A 23,280-nucleotide genomic window follows, 5' to 3' on the forward strand; every position below is an offset into this window, starting at 1 on the left:
GGCTCGGCCGCTGGCGGGGGCGACGAGCCGCCGCGGCCCTGCCTCCGTCCCGGCGCCGGCAAAGCGGGGATCGCTCCCCCCGGGACGTGCCGGCGAGCGGAGCTGCTGCTCCTCCCGGCCGGCTGCCAGCGTTGCGACGGGATTTTCCTCGCCGTCCCCCCCTCCCCTCAAGAGGAGAAGCCAAACTGACATTTTAGTCCCCCTCCCGCCGCCTCCTCCAAACATTTCCTTCCTCCCCGGAGCCAGATCATGTCTGAGCCCGTTCCCCCCCCCCCCCCCCCCCCGGCTTCGCGCCCCGCGGAGCCGCCTCCGGAGCGCGGGCGGGGGGGGGGACACGCAGCCCCGGCCCCCGCGGCAGGACGGGGTTTCCGCCCGGCGTTTCGCGAGTTCGGGCCCCGGCCCCAGCCCCAGCCGCCGCTCTCCCCGCAGACGGGGCTGCAACCCGGCCAGGGCCCGGCCGGGCCGGGGGGGGCACCGCCGGGTTCCCCTTTTCCCCGGCCCCGGCGCGCACGGGACGAGGCGGCCGGGCAGGCGCGGCCCGCGGGCGCCCGAGCAGCCGCCCGCGCCGACGGGGATCGCCCGGGAGGGCTGGCTGGGGCCCGGCCGCGGCGTGCGGGAGCGCCCCGCGGGAGAGCCAGGGCTGCGCGGGCCGGGGCGGCCGGGGGCCAGCCGCGGCCGAGCCCCGGCCCCCGCCGAAACTTTCCCGGCGTAAGTTTCTGGTTTAGCTCCGTTTCTTTTTCCTGTTTGTCCGGGGAGCGTGGTTTCCCCACCGGCAGGGACGGATTGCCTCGGCACCTGGGATGAACCCGGCAGCCTGGAGCCATTCTAAGGTTGGGTATGGCCCTACACCAGTGTATCCCAGTTAAAACCAGCACCCGCTCCCTCCCCGTGAGCTGGAGTGGGGGGGGGGGGTTAGGAAAGGGAGAGGGATGGGACATCCCCGCGATGCTTAGCGCAAGGCGCCGAGACGCCGTGCACGCCTGCCGGGGACCGCAGCGGGGCTGGCACCGCCGGGCACGGTGGGGGCCGCAGCTGCTGCCCGCCGGCGGCTTCGCGGCTGGCATCGGCCGCGGGAGAACTGGGTCAGGCGAGGAGGCGACGGGGAGGCCCAGCCGGGGCGAGCGGCGGTGCCCCGCGTTGCCGCTTCCCAAGAAATGATTCAGCAGCTCTGAAGGTTGGGGGGGGGGGTGCCCGCTCCACCAGCAGCATCCCAGGAGCTGCCCAGGGCAGGGAAGGGCTTCTTCTCCGTAGGAAGGGCCAGGGGTTCGCAGCCACCTCTAGAGAAAAAGGGTCGAAACCTGCCTGGGCCGGAGGCTGCGCTGGGGCGGGGGGGCCCAGCCAAGGCAGGGCGGACGCGGGAGGGCGGCGGGCGATGCCCGCGCCAAGGCAGGCACCGGGAGCACCGCCATTCCCGAAGGAAACCTGCCGTGCATCACCGTACGGATCCAGCTCCCGCTGCTGCTCCTTGCGCCCCTGCCTACGGGCCTCCCACTCCGCTCTGCCCCCAGCTTCGGTGGTGCTTCTCCTCCCTGCAGCGGGGAAACTGAGGCACGCGGGGCTGAGGTCGTGGCCCGAAGCCCCCGCAGATCCCTTCCCTCCAGCACGGGCAGCCCCCCGACGTGCTCGTCCCTCCTCGCGCAGAGCTGGGAAGGCACCAGGGGACAGGCGGGAGCGCGAGCGCAGGCTCGGCGCCCTGCGGTGTCGATAGCTGCTTGGTCTGAGCTGCTGCACCTGGACACGGGCGGTTTGCAAAGGGCTTTGACATGCAAAAGTGTTTACTGGATACCAGACGTTACTCGAAATATTAGGTTAAAATGCTGAAGAGCCTGGCTACACAGAAAACCTATTTTTTTTCAAGCTGGCTGAATCAAATAAAAATGTGTCGACTGCTCCTGAAATGGCATTTAAACAAGTGATCCCTCCAGCTACCACCCAGTGCAAACATGCATTTCATTCAGGTTTTCCTCGAGGGAGAGGAGGTCCGTTTTTGGCTGCAAAAAGATACATTTCAGAGCAAAGCCCTTCTGAAAAATCCCCCTGCCTCCCGGCCGCAGGCCTGCGGGCCCGAGCAGTTCAGCCGCGCAGGCAGCAGGGCAACGTTGCTCCATTACCAACGAGCAATCCGTTGGGTCACAAGGATGCGTTGCGTCCAAAGGATGCTGGCACGTGCTAGGAGCAGAAAACCACCTTTTCCCAACCCGCCTGCCCTAGGAGAAGTGTTTTGTGCAGGGGCCCAAGGAGGGGCCGGGGGGATCCCGGTGACCACCCCGGCGCTGGTGCAACCCTGGACACGCTCGTGAGCCGCGTGGGGCTGGAGACGCAGCGCTGGGGCAGCAAGCGGGGTGCCGCGTGCTCACGAACACGGTGGCAGGGCACGCCTGGCACCGCACCGGCACCCCCCGGCCGGGCGATGGAAATGCAAAGTCTGGGGAAAGGACTCAGTTCTGAGGCTGAGCCCGTGGAGGGGCTGGAGGTCCCGGGCGAGGAGGGGGCTGGACAGCCCTGGTGTGCACGGAGCTGGCTGCGGGCTGCTCTTGGCATCCACCTTTGGGAATCACGCTGCTAGAAATTAAAATTTTTTAAAGCCCCAAATGTGCAAGCTGAAGGCGAAGCCCCCGCAGGCCATTTGGAAAGCGGGATGCAGGCAGCTGAGCAGCAGGACCCAATCTCTTCATCCCAAACGAGCATAATTGGTGTAACAACCCTCACCAGGACGTGCCACAGGAGCCACAGAAAAACCCAGGTTTTCTGCATCCTGAAAAATGAAAACAGGGAGTGTTGGGATAAAGGGCTCATAGCACTGGGGCTGCTGGTGGTTCTTCCAGATCTAATGGTGGTGGGGGATGCTGTAGAGTGTGCTGCTCCTAAAGGTGAGCAGGCAAGGGGGGAGACAGGGAGGGATTTGCCTTGTGCAGGAGGGGAGATGGAAGCAACCTGCTGGTGGAGGAACTGGACTTTCAAGGAGGCCTGTGCCAGCTCTGTGTTTGGACCTGCTGGATATGGGGGTTGGTTCCTGGCCCTGGGGCTGTGTCCTAGTGTATCCTGTTCACTGCTATCCCACAGGTTGTTTTGAGTGCTCTCCAAGCCTTTTTTTTTTCCCATCCCACTTCTTTCTGGGGGGCTGGGATGTGTAGCTGGGCTCTGGTGAGCTCCTTGCTGGCCTCTCAGAGGACCACCCACCCCTTCCTTTGAGGTGTGTTTCTCTGAGTCATTTTTTCAGTCTTGTTTGCTAATAATTTCTGACCCTGCTGGACCATGTTAACCATGGAGCAGTATATTTGTGATATTTGTTCCTGCTATGGCACCCAGAAAGGAGCTCTGACAGTGGGCGCAAGGCTTGGTGATGGTCAGTGGTCACACAACATGCAGGCAGGGACAGCAGGCTTGGCAGTGGTGGTCCAGATGAGGATGTCAGGGAGGAGGGTCCTGAGAGCAGAGGTTTACAAGGATTATAGGTAACTAAAGGCCTTTTGGAAGCCTTCTGGCTGGAGGCACCCAGAGCCTTGTGGCCCTGGCACTCCTGAGTGGGACAGGAAACTTCTGGTGAGGAGTGGGAGGAATTGGAGGAGATGAAATTCTTTACAGTCAAAACTGGACAGACAAACCCAACTTCATCCATGGGACCCATCCCCGGAGCAGATGGGCCTCCTCATCTCCTGTCAGCTGTTGTGTGGCCCATGCAAGGCTCCCCAAATGGCCCTGAGGAGGTCTCAGCCTTGCTCAAAGAGGCTTTTCCTCGAGGAAGGTTAGTTATGCTTTTTTCTTTTTTGGTGAGCTACATAAGAAATCAGATTTAGCCTTTGTCTGTTGGTGGGGGGTTGGCCCTTTTCCCTCCAGCCTTTCCACGCCTGTGCAACGTGCTGCTCACCGCCATCTCCACCAGCATTTGAACCCTCAGAGAAAGGAGGACCCTATGGGGACATGGAGAGACTCTCTTTTTTGGCTTTAATTATATTTTTCTGTCTTGCTGGCTGGTGGTGATGGCATGGTTGAGAGCTTTCTCCCCTTGGCCTGGGAGCTGCAAACCCTTGCTGCCACCAGCAGCCCCTGCCCCAGTGAGCCTGCAGTCTTAAAAAATAAGCTGATAGACTACAGGTGGCTGGGAGAAGCATGGGAACACACAGGCAGAGCAGTGAGATAGTCCTGAGCATAATAAATAGCAGTTGCCACACACCACCTGCCTACCCATCATCAGCTGCTTGTAGGCATCAGAGCAGAAAGGAGCTTGAAGGAGAGGTTTCGAAAGGGGCTCACAGAGCTTGCGGGCTGCTTTAGGTAGAGGTTTTGCCCATGTAAAGGGATTAGGAGAAAGAAAACCTGGAAGCGTTTGTAGGGGAACCTAACAGAAAGTCTGTAAATGGTAACTGCATGCCCTGGTCTGCTCGTCTAAAGGTCTCCCAGCAACGTGTGGGGTTGGTAGCAATCTTTATTCCACTGTTTGCAGATAGGGTAAGTGAGGCATGGAGGGTTGAAGTGCTGCCAGATGACAAAGTGAGCCGTGTGCAGGTGTCCTGTCTCTAGCTGGCCCCGGTCCTGGGTGCAGGGAAGGAAGGAAATGTCTGGGCTTGAAGATTTCCTCCTGGTTTTCTGCAGGGTTCAGGGCAGAGGGAGGACGAAGGGCAGAATGAGATAAGTGGTGTTTCTTCTACTGGACAGAAAACAGGTTCCCAGTGACCGCAGTGGTTTGCACCTTAATTATTTCCTTTGGCTCTGCTATTGGTAAAGGTTGTGTCCTTAAAGTTGTTAGAAGGGCAGAAGAAAGAGGGGAAAAAAATTCCGACATCCTGTCCATTTGGTCCAGATGTCGCTCACAGAATACAAATTAGCGGGTGCAGAATGGAATCGCTTAAAAAGAAATTTAATGAGATTGGTATTCAGGCATCTGTTTTCTATCAATCATGATTTTGTAATATGCAATGGTAACTATCATATTTTTAATGACTTGAATGAAGGAAAAAAGCCCAGTGCGTGTATATACACCCCCTCTACACCCCCAACAAAATTCCAGAGCCTGAGATGTCTGAGCTGTAGAAAAATCTTCTCTAGATGAAAGGGAAAAATTCCAACAACAAACACCTAATTCACCATCATTTGAATTATTTTTTTCTTCCTCCTTTTTTTTCCCTTTCCTCTGATTATATTTAACCTTTGTGTTAAATTAATCTTCTGTGTTTATTTGCAGCTACCACTGAGCTGGGCTCGTTCCTTTTTTGACAGTTCAAACATTTCCTCCAGGCCTAGGCCAGGAGTTTTTGCTGCAAGTGCTTAACTTTATCCACCAGTGGAGAGAAAGGAGGAAGCACTAACCAAGAAGAATTGGCTCCAGGCCTCTAGCCAGCCTTTTTGACTTCAGTGAGTTGGTTTTGGCTCCTCTTGTTTTCAGTTCACCATCTGTGAACCAGGGAAAACACCTATGCCCTTCTGCATGGGGAAGTGAGCTGCACGAGGGACAGCTCTAGCCCTTATGCTAAGGGCTGAAAAGCTAAAAAAAAACCACATTTGCATAAGGCTAAAAAAAAAAAAACATTTACTCAATGCAACATAGGACAACATTGCACCCTTGCTCCTCATCAAGCATGTGTTGCCTTCTCCTGTGTGTTCTCAGGATGAAGTGTGAAGAAGCAAGCCTGGGTTTTGCTGCTTTCATGTACTCCTGGCCCAGTTTGTCCAGCCCCAGTGAGGGCATGGTGAGGTCTTGTGCCTCCTCCCTCAGCCCTGGGGACCTCTCTCAGCCTCCTCTTGCAGGTCCCTTAGAAGAGCGTGGTCGCCAGGTTCAGTACTCATGGGAAGGTGTCACCTTTGGGGTCTGCAGAGTGAGAAGGGTTGGAAAGCAGTCGTTTGGGTCCTTTGCTAGCTTGATGTGGCCCTGTCGAGGGCTCCTTGGTTTCGCTCAGTCTTTGGTCCGGGCACTGTGTGCCTAATGTGGCAGAGGAGATAGAGGTGATACCATGGGAGAGAGGCAACCCCGCTCACCCCTGGCTTGTGTTCGTGAGGGGCGCCCACCCTGGCAGCACCTCTGCTGCCCTTCCCTTTGTGGGGAGGGATGGTGGGATTTCTGATGATGGAGGGATCTGTTTCCCTCCCTGGCTATGTGCCTTCTGCTGAAGGACAGTGCGAGTCAGACTGAACTTTTCTTAGCCCGTTCCCTTTGGTCTTCACAACATGCCCTTGAGCAAACTGGGTTATTCAGAGATCTTTTGGTGGCAAACAGGGACTAGAGGCTTTGGCACATAGGCAAATATACCGGCATTAGGGTATTCTTTAGGCAACTGGTCCTACTTTTACCCCAAATTTGGAGAGAGTGGGCTGACGTGCCAGGGAGGACAGCTGCCAGAGCTGAGCATCGGGGAGGAGAAGATCCGCCAAAAGGAGCAGCACGGAGCTTAGATGTGACCTTGGAGGGGCCGCTAGCTGTCGATAGCTGAGAGGCATTGATCTGCACCGGCTGGCTCGAGCTGCCGGCTCGGGGACGGCAACAGATTGCGCAGGAGAGAGGGAGGATGGGAGAGAGCGGGACGGAGGAAGGAGCTCGAGCTCCTGGGGGGAGGCAGGATGCAGGAAAAATGATCCCATTAAAATGGAGAAGAACATCTGTCCTTCTGTTGGGAAACGGTCCAGGCGGAAGCCCCGCATCCCGGGAGCGGGGTGCGATCACTGGGGGCCTGGCCGATGCCTGCTGCCCCAAGCGTGGCTCACAGAGCTGCCGGCTCTGCGTGGGACCGTGGGGACCAGCGTCCCAACCGTGACTGCCTCGCGCTCTGATGGCCTCTCCCCATCTCCAGCAGCTCTGAACTGAGGGAGACGAACTGAAAATCTCTGTGATGACAGGAGCTGGAGGGGATCCGGGCTGGGGAAATCGCTCCTGACAGGGAACAGATGTGGCAGGAGGAGCTTCTCTGAGCTCTGCCTGGGGGAGGTTGTGCAATAACAGGAGGAGTTTTGTCATGGCTCCTGCCTTGAGTTTTAAAAGCAACACCTTGTTGTCCCCCCTCCCCTTTCCACCTTCCTGCCTCCTCCATCCTTTCCGCTGCATACCCTTCACACCTCCAAAACCTATTTTGGGCCATCTGATGAATCCCAGATGTCTTGAGGAAGTAACAGAAGTGCTGGTATCTTCCACTTGCTGCTTCATGTCGCTCTTGGCAATGCCCTGAATCTTTTGCAGCCAACCAAGTGGGGGAAGGAAATGAGGGGGGGCAAGAAAGAGGATAATGAAGTGGTAAATGAGTCCAATCCTTAAATTGCAATCGCCCTGGACAAGGGAAGATGATGCCATTCGGTGCTGGAGGGAGGGAGCAATGGTCTGGAGCAGACTGGAAAATACTGGCGTGGTTTGGGATCGTGCTCGGGGAGGGATTTTTGGCAGCCTGAGAGGGGGGAGGGGGCGGGTGGGTGATGGGAGGCGTTTGTCTGGGGCTGAGGACAGAGCAGATGTCTAGGGACAGCCCTGGGAGCTGTCTGCCACCTCCCGAGCGCCCACCGCTGGCTCCCCTCCAGCTGAACGTAGGCACAGACGGAGGCAGGGGGAGCGCAGCTGCTCCAACCTGCTGATGTCTGAAGTTGGAGGGAGGGAGATGGGTGAAAGGAGGGAGCAAATCCTGCTGCTGTTCTCTCTGGTGTAAATTCAGGGGAAAGGAGTGGTTAAAGCAACTCACGCTACAGGCCTGGCTGTGGACAGCCAGACTGGGGCCTGGTCCCTCTGCTCCTGCTCCATCACCCTCGAGCCCCTTGGACACAGCGTTTTCCTGCTGGAGGGGCAGAGCTGGGGCCTTGCTCCGCTTGCTCTGCAGGGGCTCTCAGCTCCTGGCTGCATTTCTGCCCTGTGCCCCTGGGAAAGCATCATGTGCTGCAGGAGCAGGGCCTGACCATCCTTCTCCAGCAAGGAGGTGTAGCAGGGAGTTTGAGCAGACACAACCACTGGGCACCTCAGGGCACTCCTGAACATGGGTCAGCAGCTGGAAAGCAGCCACAGCTCTCCTTGGCTTGGCCGTATTTTGTTGGGACTCATTTTGTTCCACAGAAAAAGAGAGTCCTCGGGAGCTTTGGCAGGCAGGTTGAATGTTAAGCATGTCCTCTTGCTGCAGCTGAGGGAAATGACTCCTGGCATGGAGTAGCAGCAGCGTAAGCCCAACTACCCAGCAGCTGTGGGGGCCTTGCACCCTGACCCCTGTGCTGTGGGCTGAAATCTTGCTGGAAACTCTCTGATGGGCCAGATCTGGGAGAGGCCAGGGATAGCAGAATTGGGGAGCGAGTCCTCTGGGGTGGTGGTACAGGTATAAAGTGCACCATGCTAAGAAGATACGGTGGATCTGGGTGAGAGGGGCAGGGGGAGGCTGGCTCAGGTGAAGGAAGAGACTCGTGTGCTTGTTCCCAGCTCTCTGCAGCAAGAGCTGATGTTTTGGTATGTGTGAATGTATCCAGCATCTGGCACACCAGTCACTGGATGTGTTGCTGAATATGATGATAAAGAATTTGGTCTCGCTTCTACTTGGCAGACAAAAATCCAGCTGAGAGGCCCTTTTAGCAGATAGGGGAGGTGTAGAAGAAAGGCAATAACCTACTGATTTTTTAGGGCAGCTGAGCACTGCAATTTCAGGAAATTTAATGAGAAAACTAACCGTGGCTGTGTTAGATTGCAGAGGGGTAGTTTCCAGCTTCCTGACCACTTCATGCTTTGCTTTAACCTTTCATCCTGTTTCCATACTCCTGGTTGTACTCAATGTCTTTTCTTTCCCTGAAGGTTTTTTGTCAACTTCCCATCGGCCAAGCAGTACTTCAGCCAGTTCAAGCATATGGAGGACCCACTGGAGATGGAAAGGAGCTTGCAACTGCGTAAGCACGCTCAGCGGGTCATGGGTGCCATTAACACTGTGGTGGAGAACCTCAGTGACCCAGAGAAGGTCTCCTCCATCCTGGCCCTGGTGGGCAAGGCCCATGCTCTCAAGCACAAAGTGGAGCCCGTCTACTTTAAGGTAAAGGATGGGAGCAAAAATCTCTGGGATGCTTTAGAATATAGGAAGAGGGCAGGAGACAGGGAGCTGTGGCATGCTAGGCCTGGTTGTCCTCACCCCGAGGAGGCTGGCTGGTTGCAGGGATTGTTCCTCGTGTGGCTGTGATTTCCCACTGCAGTGTCCTCCCGTGCAGGCCACCGTTTCCAAATGCAGCCATCGCTGGGACACCAGGCATCAGCGATTCGCCCTGCCTAGGGAAATCTGTCTCACGGTGCCCTCAGCCACCTTTTCAGGCATGCTGGTGGCCATAAGTCCCGTCTTGAGGTCTTTTCAAAATCAAACGTGACGGAAGGGACTAAAAAAATTTGAAATGCCAAAACTGGGGAAATGCTTGAAAATGCAAACAGGGTCCTGTCTGTGTCTCAGCCTCCCACTGTCTTCCCAGGCGGGCTGATTAGTGGCTGCCTGTCTCCTGGGGGAGCTGAGACCTCTGTCAGTCCTGGAGAGGGCTGGTCAGAGAGTTGCAGTTCCCAGGATTCAGTAACAGGATTGATCATCTTTGTTGTTGTTGGTTTTGTTAGTTTTCGTTTGGGGATTTTTTTTTTTTTTTTGGTAGGATAAAGAGCTAAATTCTTTATTATTTGCTTCTTGGAGAGTTCACTAACCTCATGCTATACCCCTCCCTCCAGAAACTCACTGGTGTCATGCTGGAGGTAATTGCTGAAGAATACGCCGATGACTTCACCCCGGAGGTGCACAGTGCTTGGACCAAGATGAAAACCCTCATCTACACCCACGTGACGGCGGCGTACAAGGAGGTGGGCTGGGCGCAGTACCCGAACGCCACCCTATGAGCGGACACTGGGGAAGGGCAAGGGGCAGGGAGGGATTTGCTCGCACCAGGACTTCACTCTGGTCTCTTCAAGATCTTCACTCAAGTCTGGGGAGCCCGATGGGGCCAGCTCTGTTAGCTGCCAAGTCAAAATTTAATCTCCATGGGGTTGAAAAACAAAATAAGCCCCCCCCCCAAAAAAAAACAAAACAAAACAAACCCCCAAAGAGAGTGTAGGCGGGTCAGGGTGAAGCAGTAGCAGGGAATGTTGGAAGAGGGGAAAGAGCTGATCGTTGGCTCCGTCTTACAGCCCTGGCCTGTCGGTCACCGCCTTCCCAAACCTTGTGCCTCGCTTATACCATCTCTGAGAAACTCACTTGCACAAATCCTGCTGCAAGGCAGTGATGGGCCCCGTTTACCGATGAATGAAATGACCCTTGTTTTCTGCGCAAAGCCCCCGGGTAAGCCTTGCTCCTTGCTTTTTGGGGCTGTGAGGCTTATCGGGACCGCAGTTTGCTCTCCTGCCCAGCCGGCAGGGAAAATGCTTTGCTTTGCCTGCACTTCCTCCGCTCGCCTCCCGGGATGGCAAACCTGGATTCGCCAGGGCTGCAGCCGGAGCAGCCCATCGCTGTACATCACTGGTCCAGCAGCAGCACTCATCTCTCTTCATCCAAAGTCCAGCTTCTTGGCTATCTGTTGCAAGCTGTCCTGGGGACAGGAGAGATGTGCTGCTCGTCTCCAGTGCGAGAGCAGGGAAGGAGGGGACCCGTCTGGGGCAGCTGCCCCTCGTCTGTCTCCCCTTAGCTCCTCTGGGTTTGCCTCAGAGGCAGGGACCCGTGTGCAAATCAGCTTGAGCAGCGTGCGTTACGCTTTGGCCACTGCCCGCTGCTCCAGGAGCTCGTGTGTGTTGGTCCCTCTGTCTGGCAGCCAGGAGAAGGGAGATGGAGGGATGTAAAGCCAGGGTGCCCCTCCTTGCCTTGCAAGGAGGGAAATTCAGGCTGGCCTCGGGAGAGGCAAAGATGAAGCGAGTGTACTAGGACAGATTCCTGGGTGTGATGAAAGGTCTCCGCTCTGTTAAAATAAATAAATCCCTTGTTATGCAGAACATATTCCTGCCTTGATGAAACTGGGTTCCTTCAAATAAAGTGCCTGGTAGAAATCTTTCCATGCAGGATGCTGCTCGCATCCTCATGGAACATCAATCCTCCTGCCCGGTCCTGGCAAAGGGCTCTGTGACCCCAGCGAGCTGCAGCGGGAGCAGTGCGGTCACAGCGCTCTCCCTGCCTCCAGCACTGGCTCTTCCTGAAGCTTTGGGCAAGTCTGCTTATTTTTGCTGCCTCAGTTTCCCCTTTAGTTATTGAAAGAGAGGAGGGGATAGCCACATCCGGGCTCTCACACACAGACTCTATTTTATAGGATGCTCTGGGGAGTGATGGGTGAAAATCTGGGGACAAAACATGAAGCCTGCTAGGATGCTTTGGTATCCTTGCCATCGGGTATTCCTCAGTGGCACCCTAAAATGCCTCAGCTACATCTTCTAGCTCAAATGTTAAAAGTAATGTTACTTATTCAAAGTGAGTGGGAGAGCTCCATTCTTCTGAGATTTGTTCTGGCCTCCAACCACTACCGCTCTTGAAAGCAGCTGCCTTCTGGGGCAGAGCGGCTCCTCTCCTGGATGTTGACTTAGTGCCTGGTTCTGCTCCTTCCCTGAGATAATGTTGCTGTTCCCTGCAAAGCTGAAATTTTCTTGTAGTAGGATGCAGAAAGCTGCCACTGGCCATGTGTGGGTCTTGAGAGGCTGCAGGGACTGGTCTCGTGCAAGTCCCCATCCTGTATTCAGGAGTCCTCCCATGATGAGTGGAGCTAAATCACACTCGGTGGGGGCCTGGGACAGGATGCCTTTGGTGTGTTGGAGTCCTCTGGGAAATCTCGAGTGAAATGATGTGAAGTTGCAGACAGCCCAAGATCCATCTCCCAGATGAAGGCAAGGCAGGGACAGTGACTCCCTCTCATTTTTGACTCATTCTTCCAGCTGCACCCCTTTGGCCCAACTCTTCCTTCTTTTGCTTGCTATTTTGCCATTTAATTTCCAGCAATGTTACCTGCCAGAGTAACACCCACCTGAGACTCTCCTTTCCATGCCCTGGCAGGATGCGGCCTCTCTGCCACTTGGGTGGCCCCAAAAGCCTCTTGACCCTCTCCCATTTGTACCAGCCCTTCAGTGAGCAAGGGAGAGCACTGGGCTTCTTCAGTCAAGAAGCTCCTTTGAGCAGGGAGAAGGATCAAATCCTTTATCTCAAGCACTCCAAGGATCTAATTCTTACCATTTCTTACCTCGTTTGCCTGCTGAACGGTTGTTTCCCATCGTTCTTGTCCTTTTTTTTTTTTTTTTTTTTTTTTTTTTTTTTTTTTTTTTTTTTTTTTTTTTTTTTTTTTTTTTTTTTTTTTGTTTTTTTTTTTGCCTTCAAAACTAGTATGGTCACTGCGTGCCTCTGTCCTAGACCCAGGGTGAGCTGCTGCTTGGAGGCAGTATTACATACGGTGAGTTTTGCCAGAGAGCCACCTCTACCCCTTCTTCCTCCAGCCGTGCAGCCCAGCAGCCCTTCCTCCTCTCCACAACTAGCCTTGCCCCAGAGCAGGGTGCTTGGGAGAGGGCATCTTTCCCTTTTGTGCCCATCTCTGCGTTCCTCTGCGCCCTGCTTTACATGGCTGGAGTTTGTCCCATCGCCTGGCTCTGGGCAACGGGGAATTTGTAGCATAACCTAAGCTACTTGGCCGTGTTCCCCAGGCGTCACCACGGCGCTCTGTTGCCTTCCTCTGCTCGCACCCGTTTTTGCTGCGCAGAACCTGGCTGCAGGGCTGCAAGGAAACCCCCAGAGTAAGAGTCTTCAGGCCTCTTGGAAACGGCCTCCCTTGTGGAGCAAGGAATAACAGCTCTGCCAAGGAAAGGAGGAGGTTTTCCAAATCGAACAGTGAGCAGGATCACAAACTCCTCCTGCCTGGTGGGGAAGGCAGGGCCAGGCCTCTTCCAGGGACTGGATCCTCCCAGGTTCCTTGTGATCTGCGCCCAGGACTGGTATGAAAACTAGCCCCGTTGCAGTTGCGCTTTTGCCTTGTGGCTCTTTCCTCCTCGTGTCCTGTAGCTAGGAACGAGCTGATAGAGGAGGTCCAGCTGGGAGCTGCCCTCCCGGAGTGGCCTGGGCATAACTAACGGGAATAGCGGCTTGGGGTACAGCTGTCCAGCTTCCCTTGCCGTGGCAGCACGCAACTGCTGCCTGGTGGAAGGGCTGCGAATGAGGAAGGGATGGGTGCACGGTGACTTTGCTGGGGCAAGGCTATAACTCAGAGCATCAGCTTCGCCCCAGATCCAGCCCACCCGCCTGCACGCATGAGGGTGCCGGCAGCTGGCACCTCTGGCCCGTGGCTGCTCATCGCTCGCACCCTCTGCAGAGATGTCTTTCAAATGCCGGCTGGCTGGTGTCGGGGCTAGACCCGTGCAGATGGGCAAGGACCTGCGAAATCATTGAGCTTGTGCCGGCGTGAGAGCAGAGCGCGAGCGTTGGGAGCGCGGAAGTCGGGGTTTCTGCCCGCTCGCTGGGTAGCTTCCCCGATTCCTGCCCGAACCTCGGTGGTGGCAGCTTGGTTTTTCTGAGGAGTTCCTGCGCTCTGCAGGCTGTGCGCGCATGGGACCAGGTCAGAACTGGGACGTTTCATATTTAGGCAAAGTGCATGCATTAACCTTGGAGGTGAACGTGCTCTAGGAGGGAATTTTGGTTTTCAGTGGAAATCCTTCCTCTCCTCTCCCTCCACGCTGGGCTCAGATGGAGCCCGGCAGAGGTTAGCAGCAATCCTGCTGGCTTTAAAGAAATGAGGGCCGCTTCCCGTGGCTGGGCTTGGGGACGGAGCTACTGCCCCCAGCAAGGGAATCGGGGCTGCCTCCGTCAGCTCGAGGGCATCGCAGCGGCCGAGGGAAGCCCCAGAGTTGGAGCACGTTTGAATGTGGCTTAGTTTCTTCTTAGTTTCTTTCTTTTTTTTATTTTTATTTTTATTTTTTTATTTTTTTTTCATCTCTAGACAAACCAGCCCTCCCAAACCCCCAGACAACCATGTTCCATGACCGTGTGTGTCTGCGTGCACACCCGTGTATGCTGGGCTTGTTTTTTTTTTTTTTTTTTTCCGAGCATAGTTTTCTAAATCAAATCCAGATGCGTACAGCTGCTGTCCCTCGAGGATCCCCTCCATCAGCCAAATTGCAGACCATTCAAATATATGCAAACAAAAACATGTTTATTTTTACCGGTTCTGTAGGAAGTAAAATGAAGCGGGGAGGGCAGCCAGGGGCGAGTTTGCTAAGGGAATAGAGAGAGCGAGAGAGAGAGAGAAAGCAAACGCCCCCTCTTAGCTGCCCTCAGCACAGAGCAGGCATTGCTTAAACTGAGAAACCTCATCTGAGAGATGAAAATGTACAGAAAAAGGAAAAACTATCATTCCAAAGTGACAGAGGGATGAAAAATGCAGTGTGCATGAGCAGAAAGGTCTTGGACAGGTCTTGGCTCCGAGCGTGGCTCTCTCGCACGCCCGTGCACATGCGTGCGCAGCTGCTCCCTGTTACGGCACAGGCATCTGGTTTGCATCCAGGCTGGTCGCAGCCAACTGGGGATTCATTTATCAGCTCTTCCCGCTGGGCCCCGCTCACCGGAGCACGGCGTTTCGCCTCCCCGAGCAGCCCCTCCGGGCCCTGGTGCGGCCGCGCCGCGATGGGGCCGCTGCCCGCACGTGCCCGCGGCTCGGCTTTGCCGTCCGCGGTGGCGGCGGGTAGGAACCAACTTGCAGAACGATCCCTCCCCAAACTCCCGGGCGAGCAGCAGCTCGAGGCACTGCGGCGGCTCAGCCGGAGCGACTGCAACGCTGCTCTTAGCTCTGCTCCCCCTCGCACGCGCCCCGGGAGGCCACGCTGTCACCAAGGAGGGATCTGGCCTCTCTGCTCCAGGGAGGTTTGGTGCCCTGCAGCAGTGGAAGGGCCAGGCGGGGACCAGTGTCCGGGGTAGGAACATCTCTGAAGCTCCTGGCCAGTCTCAGGGTGGACGCTGAGTCAGCGGGGTGGGATTGGGCTGAGCACAGGTATCCTCAGGGTAGAGTCTAGCCCCAGCTCTCCCTAGGGAGCCCGGCTCGGATCGGCTCGCGTTGGCCCATCCGAAGGTCAACGCCACGCGTGGTCCGGTGGAGCTCAGCGCTGCAGGGAGAGCGAAGCGTTAGGCACAGGCTGAGGCAAAGACCTGACCCCTCTCCGCCTAGACTTACAGCTAGCACGTAAAATATATGTATCTCCATATATACGTATAAATCTAGAGAAATATTCTGAAGCCACCAGAGACGTTTAGACAAGGAGCCCTTAAGGACCTTGCGCCACCTCCGCCGCCTTCGCTCACGGCGGCCCCGGACCCCGCGGCCGGGCTAGCCGAACTCGCGGGCCGGCGGGGAAGCGCTGCCGCGTTTCTGCCGCGTTGGCTCCCCGCGAGCCGGTCGGGGGGCTCCCGGCGTCCCTCCGCTCCCCGGGGACGCCCTCAGCGGCTTCGGGGGGCACCGGGGCTCGGCCTTCCCTGCCCGCCGCCGTCGGAAATCGCCCCGTCGCGCTGGCGTCGGAAGGCAGATGCTGGTGAGGAAGGGGGGAAAAAATATTAACTAAGCTCGGGCCGACTTAGCAGAAAGAGAGGGATAAAATTACCCCCGCGGGCCTGACCTGTTCAACAGACTGTGCCGCTAACTATTTTCCATAGCTGAAGTTGTCTCTGATCGTTAGTACGTCTCCAGCCGGTCCCACAGCGACCCGCGGACGTGAGCCAGCGTGGTCCGATGTAACTCTGTGTCTTTACTGTTAGCGATGCTGCTGCGGATGCTGTTCATGTACGTGTTCCTCGGCGCTTCCGTGCTGGTTTTATACATGCCGTTTCGTGTACGATGGATGTAACTGTTTTTCTTTTTGTAGGTTTTTAGTATGTTTGTAACCGGACAGAATGGTGTTATTAAACTGAAACTTGTATCTTCGGTGGATAAATCGCTCAAACCGCTGGATCTCTCCCTGGTTTCTTCCGTGCCGGGCTGCCCCGCGCAGCGGCCGGCGGGCCGCGTCCCTCCTGCCGGGGGGCACCTCGGGGTGGGGGGCCGGTGCGGCGGCGGGCAGGCGCTCGCTAGCGGCCGGAGGGCTCGGACCGAGCCCGGCTGTGCCTGCTGGCTGGGGGCCCTTCCCTTTTCCGTGCTCTCTGCTTGGCTTCCAGGTACCTTGCGGAAATCTCCCTGTACCAGGAGATGCGTGGCGTCACCCCCTGGGTGGCCCGGGTGCTCCGATAGGATTAGCCGTACGGGACTAACGGGACCTGGCTGTAACGGCAGCGGTGAAGCTGGTGCACGGCCGTGCCGGGCGCCTCCGGGAGCGATGCCTCCCAGCCGGGCAGGCACGGAAACGGAGGCTCCCCCCTGCTTCGGGGGCCGGCAGGGCACGGCTGCAAATGGAAACCCCCACAAGATACATCACCCACGAGCTCCACAGCCTGTGAGATAGATTGCAGCCTTTAAAAATAACAAATAGTTCCCTGAGCAGCAGAAGCCAAGTTTTCTGTGGCTCTGTCCCATGCGACTCCTCTTGCGCCTGACGCTCCGGGTGAATCACGTTGCAGCGGGTTGGGTCCCAGCATGGCCGGGTCATGTCGCAGTTTCTCTCAGTGGGTCTTTCCAGCTCCCTGCTTTACAAAATAGGGGTGGATTTAAGACCTCGGTCAAATTTGGTTGACACTGGCCAACCTTTTCAGAAATTACTGGCAGAGGATTGGTGGACAGAACGAGCCAGATGCTTGTTATGGTCCCACAAGCCTCATTTCCTTGGGATACATGAAGTGGAAAAGAAATCTAAGTGATCGTTTTTTGTTGTGCTCCTCTCTGACAGTGCCAGTAAAAGTGCATCAGCACAGCTTGGACTGGGCAGTCAGGGAAGGGAAAGCTCATCCCACTGGGGTGATAGAAACCAGTTTTAATGGGAGCAATCCAGGCTTGGGGCCCCAGTCTGAGGTTGCAGTGTAGGTGGCAAGAGATAGAAAGCCGTGAGGTTGCACAGCCAAAGCAAGCCAAGGCGGCCACGGCCAAAGCGCCGCTTGGGGAAGGGAACCAAAAGCCAACCCATCTGGAGAAGGCCTGGTTTAATCTGTCTTTTTCTGCTCTGCCTTTTTGGGAAAAATCTTTTGGTGCCATTAACGCAACTAATAAACCGTCCTTGGAGTCTCCACCACATCCTGTATGTACTTCCAGGCGGAAGCGGATGGTCAGCAAAGCCCGCACACTGCTCTGCTCCAGATGTGAAACATTGGCCTGGAAACCATGAGCAAAAGGACTGGCAAGCCCAGGGGAGTTTGTGGTGGGGACATGAAGCTATTAGACCTTAGTGCACTGGCCTGAGCCTAGCCAGAACCAGTGCTGACTGGAAATTATTCGCATGGGGTTGTTTTTCCCAATGGCTTGTTGAAATGGAGCTGGGAATTTCAGCTTGCAGAGGGAAAATACTTACTCAGCCCTTTGGTCTTTTTATTACTCGGGGTGGCCGTGCGGGTCGGGCCGGGATCGGGCCCGCACAGCAAAGCTGGCCGCGGAGCTGCTGGGATTTAGTCCGCCGAGGCTTTCCCCGCGTTTCACGCGTCCAGGGCGGCCGGTTCGCGGCCTGCGCCCGGCGCGTCCCTGGCCGGCTCCCGGGGCCAGCACGGGCTGCTGGGGACAACCGACCCCCTTGGCTCGCCCTGCGTCCGAACCGCCCCGGGAGCCCGGCGAGGGGCTGCGAGCAGCTGAGACCGTGGGGTCTCAGGAGCAAACTCGAGAGCGGCTCCACGTTTGCCCAAAATGGCCTAAAAATCGCCCCGTTGGCTTGGTTAAGGGAGTCCAGAGCAGCCCTTCCAGCCGCGGAGGGACGCGCCGTTGGGCGGCGGGGCTGAACCGCGGGCACCCGCGTGCTTTCCCGCACTGCGACCGGGCTGTGCGACGCTCTCCCCGCGGCGCCGGGAGCGCTGGGTGTGCGAAGCGCCGCTCGCTCCGCACGAGCGCGTTAGGAAAGAGCTGTGCTCATCCCGGAGGGGCTCGGAGAGCAGCGAGCAGCTCCGGCGCGCTCCTCGCTGCCGGCCCGGCGTCCTCCCGCGCCCCGGGCGACGCGGGGCGAGAAGCCGGCGCAGACCAAGCCTGCAGGCTCCGGCCAACTCGAAGGACGTTTCCCTTCTTTTTCTCCTGTCCCATCCGCATCGAGATGACACGCGGGGCCCCCGGCTTCGCCCTGCGGCGCGTGGTGCCGGGCGCTGCACGACCCTCCGGGTTTGTGAGCCAGCCCCGGGCTCGGCTGAGCTCGGTTTTACCTGCCGCAGAGCTGGGAGCTCTTTTCTCCTCTCTAATCCCCTCGCAGCTCCTCGCTCGGAGCAAAGCCGCTCAGGAAGCAGGGAAAAATAACACGCCGCCTGGGCTGACACTAACCAGGAGCGTGTCCCTTCCTTCCTCGTCCCCGTCTCCTCTTCGTCTGCGCTGGCTGATATGGTTTAGCTGAGCCGCGCTGAATGTAAACGCTGTCAGCGCGGCCCGAGATTAATTCCCCGGGGTTTGGCAGCCGGGAGATTAAATAACGGCGCTGAGGGGGAGGAAAGTGCACATCTGAAATTGAAAAAGCCTCTGGGCTAATTTACAGCCGCGTTTCTCTTCTCGCAGGCGCTTTGAAGGCTGGCAGAGCCGAGGGCAGCGCGAGGGGGCGGCGGGCTCCCGGGGGAGCCGGCGGCTTCGGCCTCCTCTTCCTCGCCTGCTCCGCTGCCCGCCCCCCCCTTCCCTCTCCCGGCCGGGGACGAATCCTCCGGCCCCCGCATCCCACGGGACAGGACGGGCCGGGGGCCGCGGGAACCACGGCGCCGCGACGGCCCCCCGGCACGGGGCGAGAGCGGCCGAGCGGCCCCCTACTCGCCGCTCAGCGACTCACCTGCCGTTTCGACCGAGGGCCCTCGGCCCGGGCCCGCCGGCGCCCGGCCGCCGCTGCTCGGGGCTGCTCGGGGCGCGCGGAGGTTTCTCCCGGGCTTTCGCCGCCTGGTACCCGCTCGTCGCCCGCTGAGCTTCCGGCGGGTTTCGCCGGCCACAAAACACCCTGGGAGCTCTTGATACGTATTACTAACCCCTTTGGTCTTCAAATTGACCGGTGTCTTCGCTTTAAGGAACGGTTTTGGATGGCCACCTCCCAGGCGCTGTCGTGGAGGCGTCCGACCAGCTCCGAGGCCGGTGGTCCAAGCGGCTTCTGAAACGAGACAGCCGTCCGGCTCTGCTGCGCTTCTGCTCCCTCTGGTTTAAGCAGGATAGAGCAGTGATCCGTTCTAGGGATACGTTTCTAAGCAATAGTGTAAAATCGTTAACTTTCCATCCTTACGCACTTCAAAGAATAAATACAAATCCTGCCTCTCTTCTGTGTTGTTTCCTTGGGAGAGGGAAGAACTGTCCAGGCACGAAGGCCAGCAGAGCCCTCGGGGTTGTATTAATAATAAATTACGTTATACTCACGGCTTAACAGCGGACTTTGTACCTAGCTATGCGTAACGTGGACGCACATCCACGTAAAGTCTTGGTGGCGCGTGACCCCGGCGCCCAGGTGCTGTCCCCTCCAGGTGACACCCCCTCCAGGTGACGTCCCCTCCAGCTCAGCCAGTGACGAGCAGGTGAAGAAGGCGGGAACGAGGCCCCCAGACTGCACCTTTGGGTTAAAGAGCCTGATTTTAACAACGATCCCAGTGATGGGGGCTGGGGGTATCGGGAAGGCAGCCCTGGTGAGAATCTGCCCCCCACCCGTGGACACCCTCTGGCACCGGCGGGTGGGCTGCGGGGGCCTGACCCAGGGCTCTGGTGCCTACAGATGTGGGGTATCTCCAGCTTTGGTGTCCCTACAGAAAGTGGGGTGCCTCTAGGAATGGGGTGCCTGCAGGTGAGTGGTATCTACAGATTTTGGGGTGCCAAAATAGCTTCAGGTGCTCTTGGGCCAGTTTTGCAGACAGGTAGCGGTATCGTTCCCGATGGATAGACGTGGCTCCCTCTCGAGCCTCCCTCGTGGCGCGTCCGCATTGACCGCGCTCGGTCTGGAGGGGCCTCGAGGAGCAACGTTCTCCAGATGTTCGGCTAGGCAACGGCAGCTGCAGAAATCACTCCCTGGCGACACGCACTGACGTTTGGCACCCGAAAACACCCCGAATGCCACCCCAGAGACTGTGGTACCCATAGTGCTGGGCTGCCTCTCAATGCCGGGGGTCTACAGGCACGGGGGGGGGGCGCACGGACACCGCGTCCCCGTAGCCCCCAGCGAGGCGCAGAGTCCCGCTGAGCCCCGGCGCAGCTCGCCGCGCCGCCCCTGCAGCCTCCCGCTCCGAGCCCGGCTTTTCCCAGCCTCGTCGTCTCGCCGGGCAGGGCTCTGTGTGGGAAGGAAAATCCCCAAGGCCGGGCGGCGATCCCGCGAGACTCGCCGGCCGGAGTCGGCGGCTCCCGGCCTCCTGCCCTTTCCTGTTTCGCCAAAGCAGCCCAGCGCCCTCCCGAACCTTCGTTCCTTGGGAAAGCAAGCCGAAGAGAAGGAAGCCCCAGAAGACGGACTCCCACCAGCCCGTCTTTGATTTCATCTGATTTGGTTTTATTTCCTCGTGCTTTCCCACCGCAGGACTGCTGAGCAGCGAGGGCGGGAGGAAGCAGCGGTGGAGGGTAAAAATACAACTTCCCCAGCCGCATCCGGGCCCGGAGGGTCTGAGGGTCGCTGGGAGCTTGGGAAGGACCCACGGGCGATGCCGCTGCTGGAAACGTCTCCCATCAAACAGCCGGACATGCGGCTGTCCCCGTGCGGGGTAAGGCGAAACCCCGCCAGGGAGCCCAGTTTCTGGAAACCATTTGAAGAGCTTTCCCCATCTTTGCACGAAGCAGTAAGAGCCCGGTCCTCTCCGGGTGCTCCTTGTCCATCAGGGCGGCACCCGCAGCACCCCGCTCGGCACCGACGGCACCAGGGAACCCGCAGCGGGTGCCGCGACACGGGCCGGCCGGGCGGATGTGGGTACCAAGCAAAATATTGCTGGTCGGCGAGGCCGGGCGTCCTCTCCTGATGCTGAAAGCAGCCTTTACCCTTCTCCTTCCCGTGCCTAGCGTGGGCTCGGCCTGTCCTCTGCCGTTCAGGCCGGGAACGGCAGCGGCGGCGGGGGGCCGCGAGCTGCATTCGCTGCACGGCGCTGCATCCGAGCGGGGAGAGCGGGCAGCTCCCGGCAGCGGGGCTGCAGGGAGACAAACCCGACTGCAACCCGGGAAAAGCCTGGGGGGTCCCACAGCCACGTGGAGGGGTCAGGAAAAAAACAGGCAACGGGGGGAAATCTCCCGGAGAACCTGGGCTGGGACGTTTGAGGAAGCCCAGCTGCCTCTGCTGAACTCGAGGCAGCCCGGTGAGATCTCCGTGCCGAATTCACGGGCACGGGCAAGAGGAACAGCAGCACGGCGCCATGCGAAGGATCTACTGCTGCAAGGGACGTTGCACCTCACCCGGAGGTCTGGTGGGACAGCCAGACGGGCTCCCCCGTGCCTGTGTCTGGCCTGGCCTCCTCTGCTTTCTCTGCAGCTCCCCTGCCAGCAGCAGCCTCCCTGCTCCGTCAGCTCTCCTGCAGCCGGACGGGATGCCATCGCTGGACCCGTGCCACTGGGCAGGGCCACCCAGCACCCAGCTTTGTGTATCATTGCCTTTGAGAGGAAAGCAAACACCCTCTTCCCAGAATATCTGTGCTATCTAAGAAAACGCCCTGCTACAGGGATGCCACAGCCAGGGAAGAGGGGCGCAAGCTTGCCTCTCCAAATCCGCTCTAAAAAAGGCCCTGAAATCCTGGCTTTGCTTTCTCGTGAAGCCCAACGCTGTTCAGCTCTCCCGGCAGCGAGGTGGCACGACGTGCCTCCATCTCCAGGATCAGAGGCGCTGCTGTAAGGAGCCACGGAGCCACGAGGCTGGAGCCGCCCGGGAAGCAGCCAGGCTGCCCGGGGTGGCTCCTACCCTGGGGGATTTTCCCGTGTCCCAGGAGGGATGGTCCATGCTGAGACCGCCCCAGCCCCACGCATTACACGGGGCGGCTCCCAGCAGGGCGCCAGGGTGCTCCCCGCCGGCGGGTGCAGCGCCATGCGCCGTTCTGCTCTCCGGGGGGACAGGCCGGCCGGGGCACCTCCGGCCGGGCCGCCGGGCCGTGGGGCGGTTGCTCTGCGGAGGGAGGATGCGTGCTGCAGAGCATCTCCCGGGCGCGCTGATGCAACACGGTGACGTCGCTCCCTTGGGGGTTTTTCGGTCATTTATCACGCTTCCTTATTGCACAACACGCCAGGCGTTTGTACAGGCGAGAGGCACCGTCCCCCCCTCGCCAGCTCGCGCGGGGCTCGCCGGGACCTTCGGGGCAGGCCGCGGCCCCACGGATCCGAGCCCGGACCCCTTGCACCGCAGGGGGCAGGAAGGGCATCGACTGGGGCAGAAGCGCCGGCGGCTGCCCGCGGTCCCGTCCCCTCCCAAGGCCGGGGACGCGTCCGCGCCTGGCAGCTCGGCCCAGCTGCCTGCCCTCCGCCCGCGCCGGCTCGCCGCTCCGCACGGCGCACGTTTCCAGGGCGGCGGTGGGGATGCCCCGGCCTTACCCCTCTCTCACCCCTTGAGTCAGGAGCGGGGCGAAGCCACCCGAGCGGCGCAGCCGGCGGCATCAGCGCTGCGGGGCCCAGCACCGGCCGGGCTCTCCCCACCTCCACCCGCCTCGAAACACAACTTCAAAGGAGCTGGGAGGAACCGAAAGCTTCGGCCACCCCTTTTCCTACCAGGAACTGAGTGCAAATTCGCCGGCTGGTGCTGCAAGATTGCGCAGGGAGCGGGCAGGGGAGGGAGACGGAGCGGCCGCGGGCCGGCACCACCGCCTTCGGGGGTCCGCTGGCGGGCGCCCCGCGGGGCAGAGGCAGGGAGAAAGTCCCACTTTGCCGAAGAAAACAAAGTCTGAGAGACCCCAAGCAGGACACGATGCAGGAAAACAACCTCCCGGAAAAGAGCAGGATCTCGTTAACGCGTGGTGCAACCATACGCACGAGCTCAACCCCTTAGCAGACGCCGGCGACTCCAGGCCGGGACGGAACCGCCAGACCCGGGGGCGGTTTTAGGGCCAGCGCCGGCAGAGTGACCCGCCGGTGAAGGTGTCCCTGGGCGGGTGAGATAAGCGGGCAGGGAACGCACAGCCTGGCGCGGCGCTGCCTCCGAGGTCGGTCCGGCCCGGCCGGCGAGCAGCAGCGAGCTGCGAATCGACCGCGCGCTGCGCGGCGAGAAAACGGGCCGCGTTTCTCCAAGCGAAGGCCGTAGCGACACAGTCATAACAAACGCAGTCTCCGGAGGTCTCCCCTCCGCCCGGCCTCAACCGCGCCCGGCCCCGCGCGTGCCCGGGGCTGGCAGCGCCCGGCCCCACGCATGCCCGCGGC

The 23,280-nt window shown here is 58.8% G+C and overlaps 1 protein-coding gene across 2 annotated transcripts in view; it reads left to right on the top strand.

Moving 5' to 3' along the window:
• CYGB (cytoglobin) overlaps positions 1 to 19,348 on the top strand; it is a 20,522-nt gene extending 1,174 nt beyond the window's left edge. The window contains exons 2-4 of one of the 2 annotated variants that reach the window (XM_085304443.1): positions 8,741 to 8,972; positions 9,641 to 9,769; positions 18,511 to 19,348. In XM_085304443.1, coding sequence (XP_085160569.1) covers positions 8,741 to 8,972; positions 9,641 to 9,769; positions 18,511 to 18,519 — 370 coding nt within the window. In that variant the 3' untranslated portion in view covers positions 18,520 to 19,348. Of the gene's footprint in view, positions 1 to 8,740; positions 8,973 to 9,640; positions 15,853 to 18,510 lie in introns of those variants that run through there. The other variant, XM_085304442.1, reaches the window with a different exon arrangement.
• The last annotated feature ends 3,932 nt before the right edge of the window (positions 19,349 to 23,280 follow it).

Source organism: Rhea americana, unplaced genomic scaffold (assembly GCF_003343005.1).
Source record: "Rhea americana isolate MKP2758 unplaced genomic scaffold, rheAme1 scaffold_21, whole genome shotgun sequence".
In the NCBI taxonomy this organism is placed as follows: domain Eukaryota; kingdom Metazoa; phylum Chordata; class Aves; order Rheiformes; family Rheidae; genus Rhea; species Rhea americana.